Source organism: Notechis scutatus, chromosome 6, assembly GCF_049901735.1.
Source record: "Notechis scutatus isolate UNSWTSFEM ecotype Mainland chromosome 6, rNotScu1.2, whole genome shotgun sequence".
NCBI classification, from domain to species: domain Eukaryota; kingdom Metazoa; phylum Chordata; class Lepidosauria; order Squamata; family Elapidae; genus Notechis; species Notechis scutatus.
The window spans coordinates 10,720,580-10,743,811 of NC_142014.1; the positions used below are offsets into that span (position 1 = coordinate 10,720,580).

At 38.5% G+C, this 23,232-nt stretch overlaps 1 protein-coding gene across 2 annotated transcripts in view; it reads right to left on the reverse strand.

Moving 5' to 3' along the window:
- TSPAN12 (tetraspanin 12) overlaps positions 1-23,232 on the reverse strand; it is a 63,876-nt gene that overhangs the window by 35,358 nt on the left and 5,286 nt on the right. For both annotated transcript variants that reach the window (XM_087969354.1, XM_087969355.1), the window contains exons 2-3: positions 11,415-11,497; positions 5,119-5,254 (exon numbers count right to left, since the gene is read on the reverse strand). In XM_087969354.1, coding sequence (XP_087825480.1) covers positions 5,119-5,254; positions 11,415-11,497 — 219 coding nt within the window. The remainder of the gene's footprint in view (positions 1-5,118; positions 5,255-11,414; positions 11,498-23,232) is intronic.

Below are 23,232 nucleotides of genomic sequence, written 5' to 3' on the forward strand. Positions count from 1 at the left end.
AATTTTTTTCTCCCCTTTCCTCATTGTTTTCATTTTCAAGGAGGCGGCAACCCACTTTCATAACTGTCCTCAATTCCACGTATGCTCTCACACACAAGCTGAACTCACATCCGTTCAAACTCAGTGGCAAAAAAACCCAAATTATTGTAGCATGATTTCACATTATTTAGTGTAGGAAGTAAGCAGTATGGAAATAGGAGAGATTGGCCTTCTGGTTCAATGCCCTTCCTTATTTATGAAGTCAAATCCTAAGAATAATTATGGCATGTCATCTTGCCTCCAAATTACATCTGTGTGATCTCATATTCTTGGGGTTGTGTGCAATGCGTTGTCTGCCAAGGGTCACTCCAGGACAATGTGCGAAATCCAAACTATCTCCTTTACTAGCAAACCGATTTCCTCTCCGTCTGACATTAGTAACTTTTTACTGAAAATATTGGAGCTGCTACATTATGAAGCAAAGACTCAGCATAGAGCAGGGGTGTCAAACTCGTGGCCCACGGGCCGGATGCGTCACATGCTGGTCCTGCCCCCCGCCTGGTTTAGCAAAGGGGGGGAAAAGTCCTGATATGTCACGTGACACTGCCGTGACGATGCAAGCTTGACACCCCGGACATAGAGCAATCAATTAGGTAGTCTAGCAACAATTGGGACTGCCAATTCAGTCACTAAGCATAGGTGCTTTGTTTATTAACTCTGTTTGTTGCAAGGTGGTTGCAAAGTATGTGAATGGCAATCACATGATCATGGGACATTGCAACAGTCATAAATGTGTGCCTGTTATGAAGCTCACAAATGACTATCTCATGACTGCTGGATGCTGTGACTCCTGTAAAGGTGAAGATTGATTGCAGAGAGTTCTTTTAGTACCAAAACTTTGAATAGTTGCAGCATGAGGCAATTAGTAAGCAAGTACTACCGTATTTCAAACTATGCCTCCTAGCCTTACACTTATAAAAAATATCACAAGAAAATAAATATGTTTTCGTATGGCATATGATTGGGCCATCATAAGTTGGATACTAGCACATTGGGAAAATATATCAATTTGCCTTTTAATAATTGTTTTATATTTTACGGTGGCTATATTTTCTGGTTTTTTTAATCATAGTAGATATTCTATGAACAGCATCAGCCATGTGATTTCAATGTTGAAAAATATTCCCATTGTAACGTTGCAGATTTCACTGGACTAGAAAAGGCAACAGATTTTTCCACTGTAAACTATCATTTCTTAAATGAATCATTCCTCTTAACTTCTTCTTCACTTCCTCTTTTATCATTTCAGGTGTTAAGGAAGATACAAAGTGCTGGCTCTTTCTCTTCTAGTGGCCTCAACCAATTGTTAATTGATGTTGTTGTAGTGTGTCTTTATTTTTGTGTCTCCATCTTCTTTTGGGTCTGCCTTGTGTTTGTTTGGTCTTCTCCTCTTACACTTCAGAATGTGGAGCTTTTCTTGAGGTATCGTCATGCATTTTCCCAATCTCTCCAACCATACATATAATTTTCCAAGCTACCATAATTTATTCAACAACCGTTCAGTTATGAAAGGGCTGAACAAAGGACACTTAGACGGTCCTTGTAATTCCCACGATCACGCTATCCCTGCAGTCATGTGACTCTGAGCCAGGTGCTTATTGCAATTATAATGTTGCAGCAAGTTGCAGTCACAAAGGGAAGCTGTCGGGAAATCATAAGTTGTGATTGCATAAGATCCTTGCTTAACCCGTAGCGTCCTCGCTTTAACCATGGCAACTGGGACTGCTTGCTATGGCTGAGCAATGTGATAATAGGATATTGGGCTTTACAACCCATGTTGCTTAGCTGTGGGAATTCTGATCCCAATTGCCGTCATAACCCAAGGACTACCTGTATCTTCTCCCCTTTCTCTCTCTCTCTGTCTCTCTCTTTTTTACTTGTCCGTAGTATATCACTTTTTATCACTAAAATGAATATTCGTCAATGACTGTAACCAGAATGCATCAATGACCTTGCATAAAGGGTGGAAGAGAAAACAATCAGACAAGAGAGATAGGAGTCCTCGGTTGCTTAAGAGTCAAAGAAAGAAACTTAGGAAGAGCTCACCCTAATAGATCAAACAGTTAAAAGTGGAGGCAGGAAATTTGTGCCTTCAGATCTCTTGCAAGGTTTTGTTAATGTAGTCTTAAAATAAAGTAGAATTTGTTCATCTTGTGTTTCCTATATGGTTCACAGGAGGCTTATGTAGGTCAGATAACATGCTTTATACCTGATATGACATGCTTAGCCTATATTTGTATTATGACTGGCATATATTAATATTATCTTTTAAAGAAAAACCTGAATGTCATTTATCTTCCATTGAATTAAATGAGAAGGATTGAACTTTTCGAGTAAATCCAATTTAACAGGTGCTCTAATTCCTCAGTTCTAAAAAAAAAAACAAGAATGAAAATAAAAAGGGCAGACAAATCTTAACATTTCAACTGGTGTTTTCTTTATCCTTCAGTTCATCTGGTTTTACTACAAGCTCATCGTCTGAGCCACTACATTTTCTTTATTAGTGTGATGAATGAATTATTGATTCCTGTTTGCGGCATCTTCACATTACAACAGTAAACAGCTCATTTAACAATTAGTCAAGAAATGGAGTGTATTTAGGAAAAGATCATTTATTTTTTTGCTTATCAGTTGAGCCAGCAAGAGCTGGGCTTTAGGCTCCTGGGAGTGAAATATTGTTGGTTAAGAGCTTCAGGAATGTCTAGGCTTGATTTAATGAAGTTTGATTGCTCTACACACAGTGTACATGTGTTTATTTCCAGATTGTGTTAAAGAGCAATCACTAGGATTTTTTTCTTTTTCTTCACTGGCATTTCAAATAAAAGAGGAAAAATAGAAAGGACTAAATTCCATTGGCTCGTTTTGTTGTTTCTTTCATTGCCCTGCAAAAATACCATATAACAAACATTATTCTGAGACTTTCAAAAACAGAAAAACCCGCTGGCTTAAATTTTTTGAAGGGCTTGTTATGGAAGGGATTGGATTCTGACTGCTGCAGAATTATGTGGAACTATTTCTTCTCGCAATTGGAAAACTACTTTTGCTAATACAGCTTAAAATTGCCTTTGTCTTCTTTTTCTCTTTTTTTTTTTTTTTTTTGCAGCCAGCAAACCCTGCTGACTCTTACTTTGTTTGTAATCAACTACTATTTTAAAGATCTTTTTCAGCATGCATTGCTGACCAAAGAAAAGAGTAAATCAAATGCAAGCACATTTGTGCTGTCTTCTAGTTCAGGGTTCCCCAACCACCGGTCCCCGGACCGGTACCGGTCCGTGGAACAATTTCTACCAGGCCGCCGGTTTGCTGGGCGCCGCCATCTTGTTTTGATGAGAAAGTGCTTCCGGTGAGCTTTTCTGGGTAGAAAGCGGCATTTGGGTGCTGAAAGAATCCTCGCGCCTTAGTTTCATCGAGGGGGGGGCGGCTTCGAACAAAACTAAGGCACGAGGATTCTTTCAGCATGCATGGCAAGGCAAGCCGAGTGACCGTCCCGAAGCCATCGCGAAGCCCATCGACACAGGTACAAAGGAGGAGTTGAAGGTGGCGGGGAGAAGCGGGGGACGGCTGGCTGGCCGGTTGCTCGGCTCGCCTTGCCATGCGTGCTGATGCCGGTACCGGGCCGTGGATGATTTTGTGATGCCGGTACCGGGCCGCGGATGATTTTGTGATGCCGGTACCGGGCCACAGCACAAAAAAGGTTGGGGGCCACTGTTCTAATTTCATTACTGTTCTTGCTTAGTGCGCCCCAGCTAAAGAGCATGGAGGGCAAGCGAGGCTAACTGAATTTTGAGATTGAGCAATGAACTCACTCAGACCTTATGGGCCCTGGTAACAGTCTGATAATCTGTTGCCCCACCACCCTGTGGAGCATTCTCCCCCTGGAGGTGAGGCAGGCCCCCCACTCTTCTGACCTCCTGAAAAGAAGTTAAAACATGCTCTGTAGCCTCATATGGGGAACCCAAAGAAGCATGCAGTCGTGGGATTGGTTGGTGGCCTGATAGCCCTCCCTTTGCCTGTTTGATTAATTTCTAACAGATCTTAATCATTCTTGTCTCCTTCTAAAAAAAAAAATCTTGAAATTGTAATTCTAACATTTTAATTTTTGCATACTCTTTTTGTGTTCTGACATTTTATTGTACATCGCTCAGAGTTCCTCTTTAAAGGAGATATAAATAAATACAAATAAATAAATTTTATTCCTGTACGCTAGTACCTGCCTTGGTAAAATCTGAATTGTGAATACAGAACATGGCTTAGTCCAGTGGTCCCCAACCACCGGGCCCCAGACCGGTACCATGGATCATTTCGTACCGGGCCGCCTATTTTGCTTAGGTGCCGCCATCTTGTTTCGACAGCGCTTGAGAGAGTGCTTCCGGGCGAGCTTGTCGGTCGTCGGTTGGAAAGCGGCGTTTGGGTGCTGAAGGAATCCTCGCGCCTTAGTTTCGTCAAAGGGGGTGGTGGCTTCGAACGAACAGCCATCCCAATGGCGGTGGAGTCTCGCATTACTCAGGAGGAGATTAAGAAAGAGCCCGAAAAGCCCATCGACCACTAGAAGGTACAAAGGAGGAGTTGAAGGTGGCGGGGAGAAGCGGGGGATGGCTGGCTGGCCGGTCGCTCAGCTCGCCTTGCCTTGGTCGTGCGTGCTGATGCCGGTACCGGGCCGTGGTACAAAAAAGGTTGGGGGCCACTGGCTTAGTCCACAGGTTGGATATCAGCATGCCTTTCATACCTCATTGCAATGCACGTAGACCAAATAATTGGGCTCTTCTTAGATGGGAGAGGGGGACCAGAAGATTTGAAAGGGCAAAATGTTGGGCTTGTTAGATGTTAAATGTTAGATTTTCAGACATTAAACATCTTGAACCCTCTGGCTATCGGAGCATACCCCTAGCATGTTTTATGAAACTTAGGCAAGCCCTTGAACCTCTAAAAGTTCCCTACCTCTAAGACTAGGGCACTTGCTTTTAATGGCAATGACCATTAACAAGCTATTTTTTAAAACACACACATATACACACACACACAGAACATTTCTTCAATTGAACATTAAATGATACATCAGTGAATAAAAAGAGATCTTACCCATACAAGCAAGAAAAGGTTTCTTTTTACTGTTCCACAATACCCCAGCATTCCAATAATGATCAGAAAACAGCAGACTGCAATCATGACTGGATGGACAACTGGAAAATAAGTAGACACAACTGCCTCCTCCACTCTGAAAACAAATGAAACATAGATCAAGTTTATAGAGTGGAGTCCAGCTTTCCTACAAAGCAATTTAAAAAATAGTATTCATCTGGGGAAAGTATGCAGAAATTATATTTTTATTAAAAAGATTGTGTTATCAGGTGGTAATGCCCTTTTAATCTAAATGGAAACAATCTATCTATCTATCTATCTATCTATCTATCTATCCATCCACCTACCTACCTACCTACCTACCTACCTATCCTATCTATCCATATCTATCCATCTATCTATCAATCTATCTATCTATCTATCTATCTATCTATCTACAGTATCTATCTCTAAAGTTGCTTGCATTCATTATCTAGCAATTAACTTTGGAATAGCAACTAACACTGCTACATCAATTTAAAATATGCACTGTGTACATCAAACTGCTTTGAGATAAGTAAACTGAGTAAGGTATAAGCTACAATGAAATCTCCCAAGAAACAGAATATTAAAGAATCTGAGAAATTGTTCTGAGAACAGTTCCAATTCTCACCACTCCTTTGTTAATTGTCAGAAACGTGTACAATAGATTTTAATTTTTGCTACTGGAAATGCAGTTCTGGTCCACAGATGACAGAGGGAAAAGTGAGCTAATTTTCTTGAATTTTTTTCTTTGCAAGTCAGTCACAATAGAATTTCCCTGTTTAGATGTACCGTATTTGCCGGCGTATAAGACGACTGGGCGTATAAGACGAGCCCCAACATTTCCACTCAAAATATAGTTTTTGTTATATACTCGCCGTATAAGACGACCCCCCACTTGGAGGCATGCTTTTCAAGGCAAAAAGTCGTCTCATACGCCGGCAAATACGGTAAGTTGTAACACTTGGGGTATTCTGGATATAATTCTTGATTGACACCCCCAACCCCTTTCCCCCAAACTTACAAAGCCACCAAAATGCTTTAGAGAGGCAGCTTCGCCTTTCTCAGGCTGGCACTCAATTCCTCTCCCTTTCTTTGTGACAGCCCCGCGTGCGTGCCATCGGGACTCCAAGGGTGGGGGATGGACAGCTGCCAACTCTCTCTCTCTCTCTCTCTCTCTCTGTGTGTGTGTGTGTGTGTGTGTGTGGTGTGGAGGGTAATTCCGGCTATCTCTGGCCTCCGCTCGGTTTTAAAGTCGCTTGGCCGGTTCCCAAGTCGCAGCGCGCGCTGGCCGGGAGACGCGGCGCCGGGTGGCAGCTCGGTGCAGGGAGGCAGATCTTTCTCTCTTAAGCGGGGGGAGGAGGGGACAAGAGGAGGGACGGGACGGGACAGGGGGCGGAGGAGGGCGCCGCCTTCTTCCACCGCCCACCGGACCCTTTTCTTCCCAAGGGGACCCTGGAAAGCAGCTCGGGAGCCGGGTGGCCCTGCCCAGCGGGGTCCCATCAGGAACTTCCTGAGGACATCCCCCCGCCCCAAGCACAGCCCTCCCGGTCTTTCAAAGAGGGAGGGAGAAGCGGGAGGAGCAAATTGCCGCCCCCCGCCCCGCTGCCCAGAAGGAGAGGCGCCACAGTCCACCCCCACCACCTTCTCCCCCCACTCCCTGGGCCATTACGCGGCTCAGGGCTGGCTGGGCGAAGCGGCCCGCCAGAGACCCTCCCGCTCCACCCCCACCCCACCTCCAGATTGGCCTCCGCAAGTGCCCGAGCCAGGCGGAGGGTGGGTGGGTGGGTGGGAGGAGGAGGAAGAGAGACTCCGGCTGGGCTTGAAGGGGCTTCGCAAGTTGCGGAGCTCCGCCCCGTCGCTCTTGCACCGAGTGACAATATATTTACCGGCGTATAAGATGACCCCCCACTTGGAGGCATGTTTTTAGGGCAAAAAAGTCGTCTTATACGCCGGCAAATACGGTAGTATATTTCTCTAATTAGCACACTAAATAAATCATTCAGGAATGACTTTTGCCAATACTGTATGCTTCTGCAACACATTTGTCTAGCAACATTTAGAAAATTGGACTAGGTAAGATTTGGTGTCAAACTGCACCTTATTTTAATGATAAAGGATGCAACACTTTTTACTCCTATGTGCAGCAAACACATTCTTCTCCTCAGTTTGGTAGAACAAATTACAGCAGAGTAAATGGATGCCCACATAAAGGACAAAAATAAGACTTGAACAATTTGAAATGACGCAGGAAGAGAATCAGAAGATCACAGATCGAAGGGTTATGATGGGTGCCAAATACATCACAGACAGAATGAAGCAGAATTTTATTGCAGGTATATGTTTTTTTTAAAGGACATGTTCTACCTACTAAGCAACTCTTATTTATTTGGAACTTCTGCTGTTATAACTGTATGGTAAGTGAAACTTTTATTCTAAAGTTGTCTTTTCTAAATCTTTGTCTTGAATCCTTCTTTTAACCTATTCATTAAAGAATTAAACATGGTTTAAGTAGGAATATTAAGAAACATTTATCTGAAAGTATCCTGACATTTATGATATCAGTAAGGAACAAGAGGTTGGCTTGCTTCCGGTTTTGGGCTTCTTTGGCAACGGAATGAAATCAGCGATTGTGCGTGGTTTCGATCTATGCTTGCTGCCGGAGCGCCCCGAGTTGGCTGGATTCAGGACAAAAACCACCCCAGAAAGGTGAAGAGGGGGGGAGACCGCCAGCAGGGTCGAGGAGAGCCACATCTCTCCTCCTCAGCTGGCCATAACTCCCTTTCCCAAAGGCGGTTGCAGCGGTGGTCAGAAATGGCCACCTCAAAGAAGAACCCGACCGGAAAAGATTGTGCAGGAGGAAGATAAGAAGAGAAAGTTTTGACTGACCGGGTTGAACTGAAAAAGCAACAACATAATGTACCCTGGAATTTGAACTATAAAGAATAACATTGTTCCCAAAGAAGATTTCTGAAGCGGTGAAGGAGAGAGGGAAGGGAAAAGATTTGGGTTGTTTTCTTTCCTTCCCCATATTGACAGCTAAGAGACTTAAGTAAGAAATTGGAAAAAAATCACTTTGACATTAATAGGCATTTAAACTAAAAATAAAATGCCAAAGGGATAATAAAGATTTTTGGATATTCAAAAACTTTTAAAAGACGGAAAGGAGAGAAAAGGAAAAAACAAAAGGGTGGGATCTGGAAAAATGGAGGAGATCACCTGGAAGTAAAAGGAATTAACAGTGAAACTTTAACAAGATTCCTAAAAGATACATTTTAACTGAAACTTTATAACAAGATAATAGAACCCCAGGAAGAGAAAGTGGAAACAAGAAACAAGAAGAAACAGCTTTGGATTATTTGGATTACTTGGTGATTTTGGGATTTTTGATTATTGGATTTAAATGACTAAAATCAATCGGGTGGTTGTTTAAAAGTGTTTAAAATGGCATCACTCTTGGAAGAACCCAAAAATGGAACTTAAATTACAGAAAGAAAATGCACAAGAAGGAAGAGATTTTTTTGGCTTCATATTTCAATTTTTAGAAATGGTTTCCTGTCTCATGCACAGAGGTGGATTTGTAGCTGTGCAGATGCAGATAGATAATTCCACAAAACATCCATAACAAAGTACATTTATTGGTACATCAGGTATCTTCATGATTCACATTTGTGATGAAATTCTTCTATAATGACCAATCCTTTGTATATCAACCTTGCAAGTAAAAGATGGTTATTTTCCTAACCCATCTCATAGCGATAAGCTGCTTATCAGTTCATGAGTCCAGGCAAGAATGGAGGAAACCTCCCTCAACCCTTCAAGGGTCAATTTAGTGACCAATCAGGATTGCAGATGTGGCCATGTGACATAAACTACAGTTCCCAGGATATCTTTAATTACATTTACCATGATGTACTCCCTAAAAGGGGACAGCTCGCAATTCCTAAGTCACTATCCAACTCCCATAGACTGGCTGGGACAGCACAAATGGAGATCTTGAACTATGAGAAACAACAAGAAATGCTTGAAGAACAAGAAGGGTGGGACAAAGAAGAAGCCATCTTTAATGATCCAGTAATTCTATGTGGGGGGGGGAGGAAAGAGGGGAAAGAGTGAAAAATTTAAGATCTGAAAAAACAACCAAAAAAAAGAACAGTTTGAAAACAATTACAATATTAGGAAGAAACAGAAGAAAGCATTACAGAAGAGAGAATTAGAATTAGAGAGACAAGGGGTCAAAAAGGGGAGGGAAAAGAAGAGGGGGAAGAAGGAAAAGAAAAGAAGTTATAAAGGACAGAAACAGGATATAGAGAAACAGGGAAAACGTACAAGGATTAAAGGTATAAGCCTATTTAGAAGACATAGAGATAATGGTTGAAAATTTAATTGAAAGAGAGGATTCTGCAAGGGTATATAAGATAGCATTGTCATTTTAGAAATAGAAATGAATTTAGAAAATATGAAACAAGTGTGATTAAAGTGATAGATAAAATACTTATTGTAATGTAATGGAATGTTTGTTAATAAATGAAATAAAGAGAATGAGAAAATGAAATTAGGAAAGGATGGTAACATTTTAATTATTATTAATGATTTATAAAAAATTAAGTGAAGAGAAATATGAAAAAAAATATGGAAATATTATAAGTGTTCCTAAGGAAGTACAGTATGATATTTAATTGAAAAGAAATGTTAAAGATGTTAATTAATATTAATGGAAGATTGTAACTAACATTAATAATTGAGCTGAATTGGAATAGAATAAGTATTTTATGTATTATTGTTATATATATATATATATATATATATATATATATATATATATATATATATATATATATATATATATATATATATATATATTCTCTTTAAGAACTTAGTGTATTTTAAGAATGTACCAAGCAGAATTCGATTGACAAAAGTTATGTGTTATAAAATAGAGGTTATATATTGGATGTTATAATTGTAAAGGCATAAACTGAAGTTTAAATAAGATTTGAATGGACAAAAATTAAAAGATACAAAGGTGTCATCAGTACTCCAATCAGTAACTACAGGGGAAAACCTGTTTAATGAGAAAAGAAAATATGAAATTGAAACAGGACAGACAAAAGTATAACCATAATGATTAGAAAGATACTGAAACTTAGAAAAAGATATATAATTGAATTTAGAAAGGAATGGTATAATTAAAAATAAGGTTGAGAAAACTAAAGGAAGGGAAAAAAATCACTGAGAAAATGCTAGAATAGTAATAAGATATGGAATAGAATACAAAGATGAATATGAAATTGAGTTTGTGTCTGTATGGAGAAGTGATAACCCGGGATCATGCTATTCTCAAAAAAAGATATTTTATTTGTATTATGTTTTGTGAAAATCCAAATAAAATTTTTTACAAAAAAAAAAAAAAGAGGTTGGCTCAATAAGTGTATCTGGAATTTTAAGAATGAGTTATGGATGCCTCCCCAAACATGCTACCATCCTGGGCACAGCGGCACTTCCAAAATTAGTAGGTCTGACTTTTCAGTCATTAAATGGGAGAAAAGAGTTGAAGTATTCTGTGTTATTCTGATTCCATCTACGGTCTTTCCAGATTTCTGTAGTCCACGGCAGTTGCAGTCAGCATGGCCAATCAAAGCTCAACTCACCACTCCATCTACCATCTCAGGATGCTCTCTACCATCATCTTATTACTATCTGTGTGGAGGAAATGAGCACAATGCCTAAGCATCTTATTACTTTTCAGTGCCTTAGAAATGTGTTAGGCTTTAAAGGCTAATGAGATGAGAAGTGGAAGTTCAAGCTCTATTATAAGATCACATTAACAGAATCTGGCAAAACTACTATTCCCCTGTCTTCCTTTTACACTCCAGAAAACCGGGGGGGGGGGAGCTTCCAGAACTCTTCCCACACCTTCCACCTTCTGTGAACTGAGGTATCTTTTATAAGTCAATTTCCCAGTGTGTGGCTCTTCTTTTGTCTCCCAAAGTCAATCTCACGGGCCATTACAAAATGCCTTCTGAGATGTCAGCACGGCCCAGAAGCATTCCTGTAAGAGGTTTTGCTTTCTTGCATGCAAAGTTTCCCGTTTATTTATTTTAAAAAATAAAATGTTGAAAATACTATCAGGAATGGTGTCAATCTTGGCAGGAATCCAGGGAAATGGACAGAGGAATATTGGCAGTATGGAATCCTCTTTGGAGAAATCGATCCATATCTTTGCTGAATCCTTCTGCTCAGATAGTCGATTTAAACTGATCGGACATGCCTACCTTGTTTCTGCAGTTAAAGTGAGAACGTTATTCAAGTAGTCTCTCATCCAAGCAGAGACGCATAACACAGTGATGGACATCAACTGAAATAAAATAGGGATTTTTGTTTAGCAAATGCAAGACAGAGCAAGCTGAGTTATTTATTCAATGTTATAAGCAGCATTCTATTGCATTAAAAATTCTCTAAATGGCAAAGCACATGTATCATTAAAGTACAGTCCTCTAAGTAGAACTCTGCTCTTCTTTAATTTATTAATACTCTGAAAGAGAAAATTTCTCACTGGAACAATTTCAGTCTTGGCTGGTTTTCTTAGAAATGCGCATCTCAGGGACAAGAACAACTTGGAGCTTTTATTTTCTGCTTGTGGTAAGATTAATACATCAGCAGAAATTTCATAACAGAAATCCACATGGTACTGGGATAGAAAGCCAGCTTTCTATGAAAGAAGCTGTCAGTCCCCCTATGTATATGCAATGATGAGTGCATAATTGTAATATTACTTCCCCAAAAGAAGGAAAGCCATTCTTAAATAAGGATGTAAGGAGGAAAAAAAAAACATTTCTGTTTATCAAAATAAAGACCCAACACTAGATTATGGGTGCTGGTTTTTTTAAAAAAATCAATATTTATTTTAAGGCTGAAAGTTGGCAAAATCTAAAACCCATAGCTTTGTTATTCCAATTAAATCGTGTGTCTCAAGCGAAACTTCCAAAACTTCAAAAGGATTTATTGAGAGTTAACATGTCCGGACCTGCCTGGGTGGAGCCGACTGTGAGACACATTGTCACCCTTGACCCTGGTTTTTTCCCACCCCCTGGGTGTATCATAATTCATATTCCCCAACGACATACATCCATAGAGTCATCAATCATGTTCTCCAGTTAGGATTGTGCACGGCAGAAACTTCAGTCACCTATTTACTATCTTTGAAAACTATTTATGGAATGCACTTTCAATTTGCAAGCTGCCACACTGCTCTTTCAAACCCCTTTCCCCCCCTCCCTTTCTGTTGGCAACTCTCAAAAGACCATAGAAATATTTTATGAGTTGACATTTCACACAGAAAATATGTTTTAAAATCTCCCCAAATCTTTTTTGGGAATTTGGGGAAATGAGGAAGAATATTGTTATTGTTGTTTTCTTTAAGTTGCATATTATTAGGAAGTAGGAAGAAGAGAAGGGAGGAAAACCAAGGTAAATGTAGTATTAGACTGGGACAGGGAGAACTCAGAGGAAAATTTATCTTTAAAAAAAAAGAATGTGAAAGAGATAATTCAAGTATTTTATGAGAATAATCTTCATTTAGCCATGTTATTTTCACAGAGTATTTTACTATTTACTTATTTATATAGCTGCCTATCTCAGAAAGCAAGTGACTCTGGGCGATGTGCAACAAAGCTAAAAAATGGTTAATAAACAAACACCAAATCAGTATTTATAATTCTTATAAAATATTAAAAACTATTAAAAAAAATAAAGGGATGTCCACAATAATGGAGCCACCAAATTGACTCACCAGTCCGCCAGGGTTCCCTGACTGATAACACAATCAGCCTTAAGGTGATAAGTGATAACGCAAGCCTCAGTTTAGGGGGAGGCCATTCCATAATGCCTAGAGTCTGCCAATGTAGCTCTCTACTGGATGTGGTGGGATATGGGCAGATGCAATCAAGCAGGAGGAATCCCTCAGATAACCCAGTCCCATGCCATGGACGTCAAAAGCAGCAGCATGAATTGGACCGGGGAACAGCCCAGTAACCAATGAAGCTTGAGGAAGAGAGGTATAATGTGTGTTCTGCAAGAAACACTTATAAATACCTCCACAAAATATCCAAATAACTAGAACTACCATACATAAATGTTATAATCTGCTAGAGTTAGATGATAGTGAGATGGGCAGCATTTAAATTTAGTAAAAAAAACATTTAATAAATATATAACAAATGCTTTTATGGGTTTATATATTTTATATTATGTATACATATTTTATATATTTTAATATTGTAACTATTTTATGATATTGTTTAATTAGGAACTAAGGAAACAGCCAATTCAGAAACATAGGAATTAGAGAAGGGAACACAGGAATTAAGACCACAGTGGCCCACCACGAAGCCACAGTCATTTCACTTAGAGATTTTGTTAAAATTTGACAGTATCAGGATAGCTATGACTATTATGGATCACCAGAAACACATTACTCTGGATAATACCCCATCCCCCAAAGAAAAAAAATCTGGTTATTACCCAGCAGAAGATGACATATTAACGGAAGCCATCTGGTATCTGGATTATATATTCAATATGCACTTTTGGCTTTTGACTGCAAGGAAAAGGGGGAGCATCAGCCCACACAGCATCTGTGCTTCCAACATAATTTGTTCTTCTCAACACTTCCTCCTACTGAATTTTGAAGATTTCCAGATGAATGTCTTGTCTGCATCTAAGGATTCCAATACTACATATTCTACAATCGCCCAGGAGTTTGGTAAACGTGCAAGATAAAACCTAATCGCCACATGCCACATCCTTATCAACATTAAATTAAAATTAGAGCAGGCATTTATTACAATGAGAGCCTAAAACTCTTTGTTAAAAAAAAAAAAGCCTTCATAACATTATGTCTTTTTCACGCAGGGATCTCTTTTCAAACAATGCCAATAAAACAGAAGCACAACTCCTACAGTCTCTCAAATACAGTACAAATTTATTCCATATGATATGACCTTCAGTCAAACTATACCAGAGATCTTGTGTAGTAAATTAGGTCACAAATTGTGGTTCATCTGAGTACAGCATAAATTAGGGTCTTGGGGTTCTCTTCTATGCATAGAGGAACCTACTATTCACACAGTAGGGAATCCTCAATAACACCAGATGTTTCAATCATAGAAGAGTTTAGGGAATACTTGTTTAAGCTAAACTTCAGGATGATCATACCCCAGGACAAGTCAGATCAAACTGAAATTTAAGTGTTAGCTCAGATGGTCCTGATCCTGTAAGCATTCCAAAATGTCCTGAAGACCAGGTTTTTCCTCCAGGTGTTGGTAAAATTATTGGTTGGGATTATGATTGAGTGATAATTTTCAGGATCCTTGGTTATAATAGCAATATTGCCCTGTTTATATAAAACATTGAGTCCTACAATACATTTTGGTGTTTTGTAAATCATCTACAAACACCAGGTTTAAATGGGTAGCTATATAGTTTTTACAAAGAAATCAACTCAGATGGTGGTGGATTATATAGGATGGAATGTTTCCAGAGTTATATAGTTGCACCAGTTACAGATGGTCCTCACGTTAGAACCATTTGTTTAACAATTGTTTCAATTTATGACAGCTTTGAACAAGTGGTACTTACAACTGGTCCTCAAAGTTTCACCGTTGCAACATTCCCACAGTCATGTAATTGTCCTTTGTAACCTTCACTGTCAGTTTCTCACAAACAGTGGGAAAGCTGGCAAAAGATCACAAATGGAAACCACCTAACATTCTCACTTAACAACAGCACAGGATTCGCTTAATGACAGCAATCAGGAGAGCCAGAACTGCTGTTGCTACACAGCACAGTCATGTGCCTTTACACTTTACAACCACATCACTTAGCCATGCAAATTCTAGTCCCAACTGCAGTCATTAACTGAGGACTATCTATACCAGCGGTGTCAAACTCGTGGTCCATGAGCCGGATGTGTCATGCACTGGCCACGCCCACTCATTTTAGTGAAGAGGAAGAAAGCCGCGATACGTCAGGTGACGATATGACACCGTGAGTTTGACACCCCTGATCTATACATATTAAAGCACACCTATCAAAATTAATAAAATTTAAAAACACTGCAGTTAAGAAGCTAGTATCTAAGAAATAAAGATAAGTTAGGATGAATTATTCCTAGGTTATCAAGCTTTCTACAATTAAGATTACATTTAAGTTTTAAAAGTTCTTTAAAATGCATTTTTGATGCAGTGGGTGCGGCCTGATATTTCCAGATGTTAGAAAAATGGTTATATTCTTTCATTTGTGAAGCAGATATCCAACTTCTGTTTTATCTTCACCACACTCAGTGCCGATCCATCCACTCCCACATTTCTGGTGTTTTGAGCAAAATCTTTCAAACTATGATAAAAGGGAATACTCTGGATGTGGGTTGCTTTGTAGCTGGGACTCCAAATCATAGCCCCACCATTACAACAGAAAGGAAAAAATTGATTTTGGGAGGAATATGTGTCAATCTGTTGCAGAAAAACATTAAGTTGTTTTGAAGTGCACATGATAAAATTGGTATCTTTATCTGAATATGCTTGGCCAGCCCTCCTTACTGCACATTTTTAGAAAGTTTTTAAGAGCATAACTGTCCTTGTGAGCACAGATTGCCTTTTCTTCTCAGTCTTTAGGAAAAGACAAGAAATGAGGTTAAAAAAAAACCTGGAACTCTCTTGAATCCTGGAGAACAACTGAACTGATGTACAACAATCCCAAATATTCTAGAACCTGATCAAACTGTGTTTCTGCTATTATCTTTTCCCCAATCCTAATTATAAGAGTAAAATGCAGTGATTAAAGCCTAGCTCCTTCATGGCCATAGTTAAGCAAAAAAGAACTTCAAATGGATCATAGCTATTAAAATGGAAAATATTTTAAAACTTCAGTTTTCATCACCAACACTGGGCATTTTGCATCTTGAAACCACCTGAACAATTTTGAACAATTTGTTATGCTGGACAATTTCACTGAAATCAATTAAACTGCTTTCCATAGCATTTTGTGGTCAACACTTACAGTTATTGCATTTGGAAGCCTTTATATTGGAATATAAATAAATAGCTTTCTTTGGGTTGTATTCATTATGTAGGAATCACAATCATTATAATGGAATTCATTTTGATAACAAAAATTTTTGCTTGTGGCTTTGGACTTATGTATTTTCACATCAGAAAGTTAGCTGTCTCTCATCACATCCAAGACAGAACTAAGCTTAACAAAATAAATTAAATTCATATTCAATCAAGGTAAGAAGAATATGGATTGTCATTTTCTTTGCAAATGCCACATTTTATTAAGAATGTCAATATTTCAGGGCTGTGGAGTTCTAAACATATTCTATACATTTCCATTATGTTATATTATACACAACAGTAGTCAATATTATGTTTTAACTTGTTACAAATGACTACTCAAATAACTTCTGGTTTCATTTAAACCATCAAAACAATACATATTCATCACCATCACACTGTTAATTTTTTGCTTGATGTACCAATAGTACAACTGCCTTAGAAAGAAGCACTGAAGCCATGGATTTTCAAGCTATATTTGCTCAATTTAAATCAGACACTTGCCTAATTTGACATTGTATATTAACAAAGCCATTGCCACAGCATTATAAAAGTTATAATCTTATTAATTCATATATCTTTTACAGAAACATTTAACTTTAATTTTAAAAATTATACTTTCTTCTTTAATCTATGGCACTGAGAAGATTTGAGGCTTTGAAGAGTGCTATAATACTTTGCAGAGAAAACATCTGCCATTGACAGAAGTTTCTACTGCACTAAAATTACTAGAAGGAGATAGCCAAATACGGGTGAAAGTCAATAATTCTAAGAAAACGTTTATTCATTTGTTACCTCTTTAGTAATCTATTGGAAATGGGAGAGATTCTTACTGAAAAATGAAGGAATGACTAAGGAATGAAGTAATGACCTGTATTCATATTTCCCCATAGCAACAACCCTGTGAGATGAGTTGGCCTGAAAGTGGGTATCTGGCCCAATGTCACCAAACCAGCTTTCATGCCTCATATGTGACTAGACCAGCACCTTCATCACTACACCAAACTGGCTCTCATCTGAAACCAGTTACAAATAAATCGGAGGCATCCTTCAATAGTTGTGAAGGATACTACAATAGAAAATTCTTAATTCTCTTGCTGCTGTTTTTCTAAAGGAATTCACAGAGAACCTACAGCAATTTATTCATGTAGCAATAGCAATTACTTCAGCTAAGTGCACAGAGCAATGTTTCCAGCCTGCTGTGTTGGGAACCCAAATATTCTGCTCTATTATTCTGATCATAGAAATGACTACCACATTATGTCAGGGCCACTTAAAAGTTATGTCAAGAATCTCATATTTAAATCCAGTAATAAAACAGAGGAACAATCTAGTCAATTTCCAAGTCTGCTACATGGAAAACTGATTAAGGTTGCTCTAATGAAGAAATACTTCTTAAGACATTACTCTCAATTCTGCTTTAATTGGAGAAAGCTTTGGGACATCGATTGTTCTGTTTAGGGAATAATATGAACTTACCTCAAATTAAAAAAAATGTTCTACACAGAACCTTTATTCCAGTCTCCTTTCAAGCAGAAAAACAAATGTTATGTGCCTAAAGAAGAAAAATAAACCCAACTAGAAATTGTATGGATGGTGTAATTTTCAGGTAGACCTTGAGTTACAACCATAATTGAACCCAGAATTATGGTTGTAAATTATGTTGGTTGTTAAGGGGGTCACCAAGTGACCACACCCAATTTTACAAAAAAAAAATTGCAGTGATAATTAAGTGAATCATAGCAGTTATTAAGAGAACACTGTGGTCATTAAGTAACCACTATGTTCATTAAGCACCCCCCCATAAATGACCCCTGCAGCCATTAAGCGAATCCATTGGAAGAATACACCAATTTCCAACAAAAGAGTTGTAGTGGTCACCTGTCCACAGGATGCTGTACATAGCACCCAAAATGCAATCACATCTGACCATAGAGGGGGGGAAGCATCAGAATTTCAAGTCCAAGTCATAATTAGTCCTGAGGAGATCCATCATAATTTTGAATGGTCACCAGCAATAGTAAATTGCCACGTTTTAATTCAATGTAACTCAGTTTCAAATCTTAGCATGGATGCCATGTTGGAGAAGGCTGTTTTATAAGGCTGGATTGTTTCAGTGAGATTTATACTGATGGCCAGTTGACCATTTAATTCAAGGCAAAGATGATGGTGGGGATAAGACTTTGTTCTTGGAATGCCGCTTGGTTTTCTCCTGTGGTTAGAATCTTCTTTGCTTGGCTTTGACTTGTGAACCAACTTGCCTTTTCTCAAGTAAGTTGGATCTGGTCATAGTGACACATATCGGGGCATCATTACTAAACCTTAGTAGGAACCAAGCTTTTCACAGCATGGAACTGCTAATAAAGAATTTCATTTTAATTGGTGCAAAGTCCAACACACAGGATTTTTAGTGTCTGCTTTTTTGCATCATATAGTTTGTATGGCAAACTATAAGCCCAATTATAATTAATCTTGGGGGAAAATATTTTCAATTAGGAAGTCTACTATATTTAAGTAGTAGTAGGCTATTTTTCTCACATGAACATGATTTTTTTTAAAAATCAGTAATTCTGTTTTAAACACCATAATTTGAACTGTACCTCAACTGTATCTGACAAAAAAATACCCAGACGGTCCATTTCTAATTGTTTTTAGATAGCTAATGAAAGCATTTTGATTCTGTTTAGCCTAAATGGGACTTAATTATCCCCGATTACAATCCTCCATGGTCTCCGATTCCATCTTTAACCCTGTTTCTTTCAGTGACTTCACTGTTGTTGTTTTTAATTGTACTGTAACCCCTGAGTTTCATGGATGTGCTGAAATTACATCTAGAAAAAGGTATGTGTACTGTGTATGTTTGAAAAAAGACATACAGAAAACATTGAAACTCTAAGCATCTAATACTTCATTTGAATTATCCATCTATCTAAACCAAATCCAACAGTCAATAAGTGGACAATTTGATTGCCAGAAAATTTCATAAAGAAAGGAGGTTTCTATTTCTTACATTTGAGAGAGAAAAGGGAAGGAAGATACCAATCGGAATGGTGATTTTTCAAATTCTGCTGGAAGTCAGGTCTGAGTGGTTTAAACATCTGACATGAAATCTTTATTCTCAATGGAGCCATCTATTCACATTAAGCCAAACTTGACTTAAATAGAGCTGAACTACATGCAGTCAATTATACTGAGTTTTTGTAAGTTTTCCAAAACCTATGCAATTCATTTGATTGACTTTGGGTAACACGGTGTCTAAATGGTTCCATTGTAACACTGAAGCACTGACACGTTTCCTTCCCACCCAGTTTTAAACATCCCTTTTACATAAGTTACAGTTGTTCGGACATTAAAAATGCATTGCAGCCATGTGTATGTACTTATGTGTGTTATTTATAGACTGATGTACGTGAAGCTTGTCAAATGTTAGATTTTACTGATGAAAAGATACATCTCTGCGTATGTGTGAAGCAACTAATTTTGCACTCAAAGTAGCTTAATCCAAACATAAGGTGGATTTTTTCTAAACTGGGTACCATAGCTTAAATATACAATGAAATGTTACTGTTGAGCCATTGTATCAATCCCATTAATTTTAATCTCTGCTGTAACAATACATTCAGAAAATGCCTCAGTAATATTATATGCCACCCAAGCTTCCAACTTCAAAGTATTTCTTTGATGTATCAGAACATTGTGTCTTCTTCAGTCTTGTGTGTTAATTCAATCCTTCCTGAACCTGGCATCTGCCAAATGTTTTGAATATAAGTTCCCATAATTTAATTTAATTGGGGACCAGCTGACTACAATGTAATAATTAAATTAAAATACCACAACAGATTCAAACACAAAGAAAACAAATAAGGAGCAGATAAAGGACATGATCTGACAAGCAGGAATAATCAGAGTCACAGCCAAAACATCTGGAGGATATAAGGATATGCAATTTTGTGCCAAATTCAAATGCATTATTCTGCAGAGCTGCCACAGGAGAAAACAGAATGGCATTTTTAGCACCTATGTTTTTCCTTCCATAGCTGGCAAAGAACTGAACATAGGAGGAACAAGAGAATCAATCAAACTGTTTGGTGTTGACTTGACAGTGTGCATGATCTGGGACTTGTAAAAAATATGGCATTTATATGCTTTCCCAGAAACATACAGTAAAACTTAAAGGAAATTTATAGCCTTTTGGACATCTAATATATGAATGTTTTACACTAGCATGACAAGAAAATAATTTAACACTAAAAGCTACTTCCAAAGCTTAAGCAACAGCCTTTCAGAAAGGACAGAAATGTTTCAGATTCTTGGTTAAGACACTTGGAATGCTAAGATTACATAGGAGATTTTATGTGGCCTGTTCCTAAAATAACAGCAACTGGTAATTAGTTGATAGAGAGAATGTTCACTGATATAGCAAATGAATCAATTAGATAGAATTACACTCTGATTGAGAAATATATCCAGTGATAAGTCTTAAAGATAGTAGTGAGACAGTATATTGCACTTTTTTTTTTTACTAGGTGAATATAAATGCTATTTTGAAAAATGCTGACTCTTTTCCTGAAAGGATGATTGGCCTTCCGTCCAGGAAAGGCAGGACATCCTCTTAAGTAAATAATTACGCGAGGTCAAGATCCCTGGCCCAGCCTGTCCCTGACACTGGATAGTTCCAAATGCTGAAATGTATAACTGATTACAGACATATCTCAATTATTTATTCAGCCTAACTTGCTCGTGCTTGGTTGTTTATTTCTAGCTTTCGACAATCACTAGTACAAGATATTCTAAGCTTTAAGCCACAGGGTGTTTTTTTCTTGCCTGCCACGATCGAATTCCGCATTTATAGACATGACACATTTTGAAGATATCTTTATTGTTTCTGCATTGCATGAAACTGTATGTCATTTTATCTTGCTCTTTTCACCCCCCCAGATAGTTTCTGCTGGTTTTGTGAGCTTCTGCCTGAAAAAAATTACAGCCTTGGTTATAGGAAGCCCCTTTTGTGTCTACCAATATCTTCTTTTAAGATCAAAATTGAATGTGTTGCTTGAACAAAGTCCAGCTCTGAAACATTTTACTTACAATTTGAGAATTGTCTATATTGTCTATAAATACTATATTATAGGCTTGGAAAGATCAGAAACCGAACCTTCCTTTATAATGAATCCTAAAACAACTGTCTTCTGAAAACCTGCTGTAACAAGCCTGGGTTAAAACATGCAAGCAAACAAGACAAGTTTGAAACATCAAGTTTAGGCCTGCCCTGAACAGACAATTGTTAACAAGGAATTTCTCGAACAGATTCATCTCTGGCTATCTTGGTTTTTTTTCACTGAAGCCAAGCAGAACACACACAATCACCCACGTAAAAGCCTTTCCCAATAGAGCAAGTATTCTACAGATGATTGGATTCTGGCTACCATCTCTAGTTAATGGATTGAGCTTTTTCTGGGCCAAAGGCATTTGGCATTTTGACAGGTATTCCCAAGGTGTGGGGTTTTTTTTTTAGGCAAAACTAAGATGGAAATTTAACTGTAAATTATTATTTTTTATTTAACTGTGACTAAAATATATTAAATATTTAGTACATTTAATCATGTAATACCGTGTTTCTCATATAAAGCCGGGTCTTATTTTTTTTTTGAGCCCCGAAAAAATGGCTAGGCCGTCTTTTCGGGGGTGACTTAATTCCCCCCCCCTTGCATCTTCGGGCGGGCGGCCGACGGCTTGGATGTTGACCTCGGCATTGGTGGGGCACTTCGTATCGGGGTCAATGCAGGCAGCACCATATCCAGGTGTGCAACAAAAGTACTTCCTAACAGCAAGCCCCCCCACCATTCCCCCCCATTTCGCATGTTTTAATATAGGCCTTAATTTGGGGGGAGGGGCTTAATTTCATTTCATGCCTATAAAACATGCTGGGACTTCCTATTGGGGGAGGCCGTATTGTTGGAGAAACAGGGTAATTATTTGATCATTTCCTCTTCCTATTGTTAAAATTAACCCTAATCACTTCAGGGCCATTTTAGGATTACATCAAAGCCTTCTAGAAGCTCATATATTGTTGGTGGCCAGCCGGTGTTGTTCTTTCGTTTTGTAGTATCCTTAATCTAGAGCAGGGGTCTCAAACACAATTTACCTGGGGACCGCTGGAGGCAGAGTCTGGGTGAGGCTGGGCCGCACATAGAAGTGTTTAGCCAGCTAGCGGCGCATGGAGAACGTACTAATATTATACTTTCATATCACGGTGGGGGCCACAGGATATCGTCCTGCGGGCCACAATTGGCCCGCGGGCCGCGAGAATGAGACCTCTGATCTAGAGCTTTTAGGACTGGTCCCAGGCTGCGGAAGTCTCTGGGCAAAATGCACTCAAATGGGCCTCCTTTTCTAGAAGAACCTAAGAAGTACTGAGTAGTAGTGCAATGTCCCTAGGTTGAATGAAGCTAAATGGGAACTTCTGTGAACTTCAATCCTTTGCTCAACCTAGCCATTTAAGGTACATAAAACAAAAGTTAAGGGACCACAATTGACTGCTTCTGAGTTAAAGTTCCAGGTGAACCTGCACTCTGCTAACTGAGGAAAATTATATGGGGATGAAGACGACCTTCTCTTCCAGTTAACAGAACCTAAAATTGAAATATTCAAAATGTTATTAGCAAACAACTAATTTTAACATACTTAACCATCTCTTTGTGCTATTCATACCTAATTTATTTACCCAATGGTCAAAGTGTTTCTTGGCCTTAAAGATTTTCATGATCCTATTCTAATGCAAAACCTGAGATTTTAGCAATAGGAGCTTCAATGTTCTTTATGCCCTTAAAATGTTTCTTCATCCTCTTTTATTGGCATGAATAATCAAACAAATAAATGTCTTTGTCCAAGACTCTAGGGCAGGGTTGTCAAACACATGTAGTCACGGTGGCATCACATGACATATTGGGACTTTCCCCCTCTTTGCTAAACCGGGCAT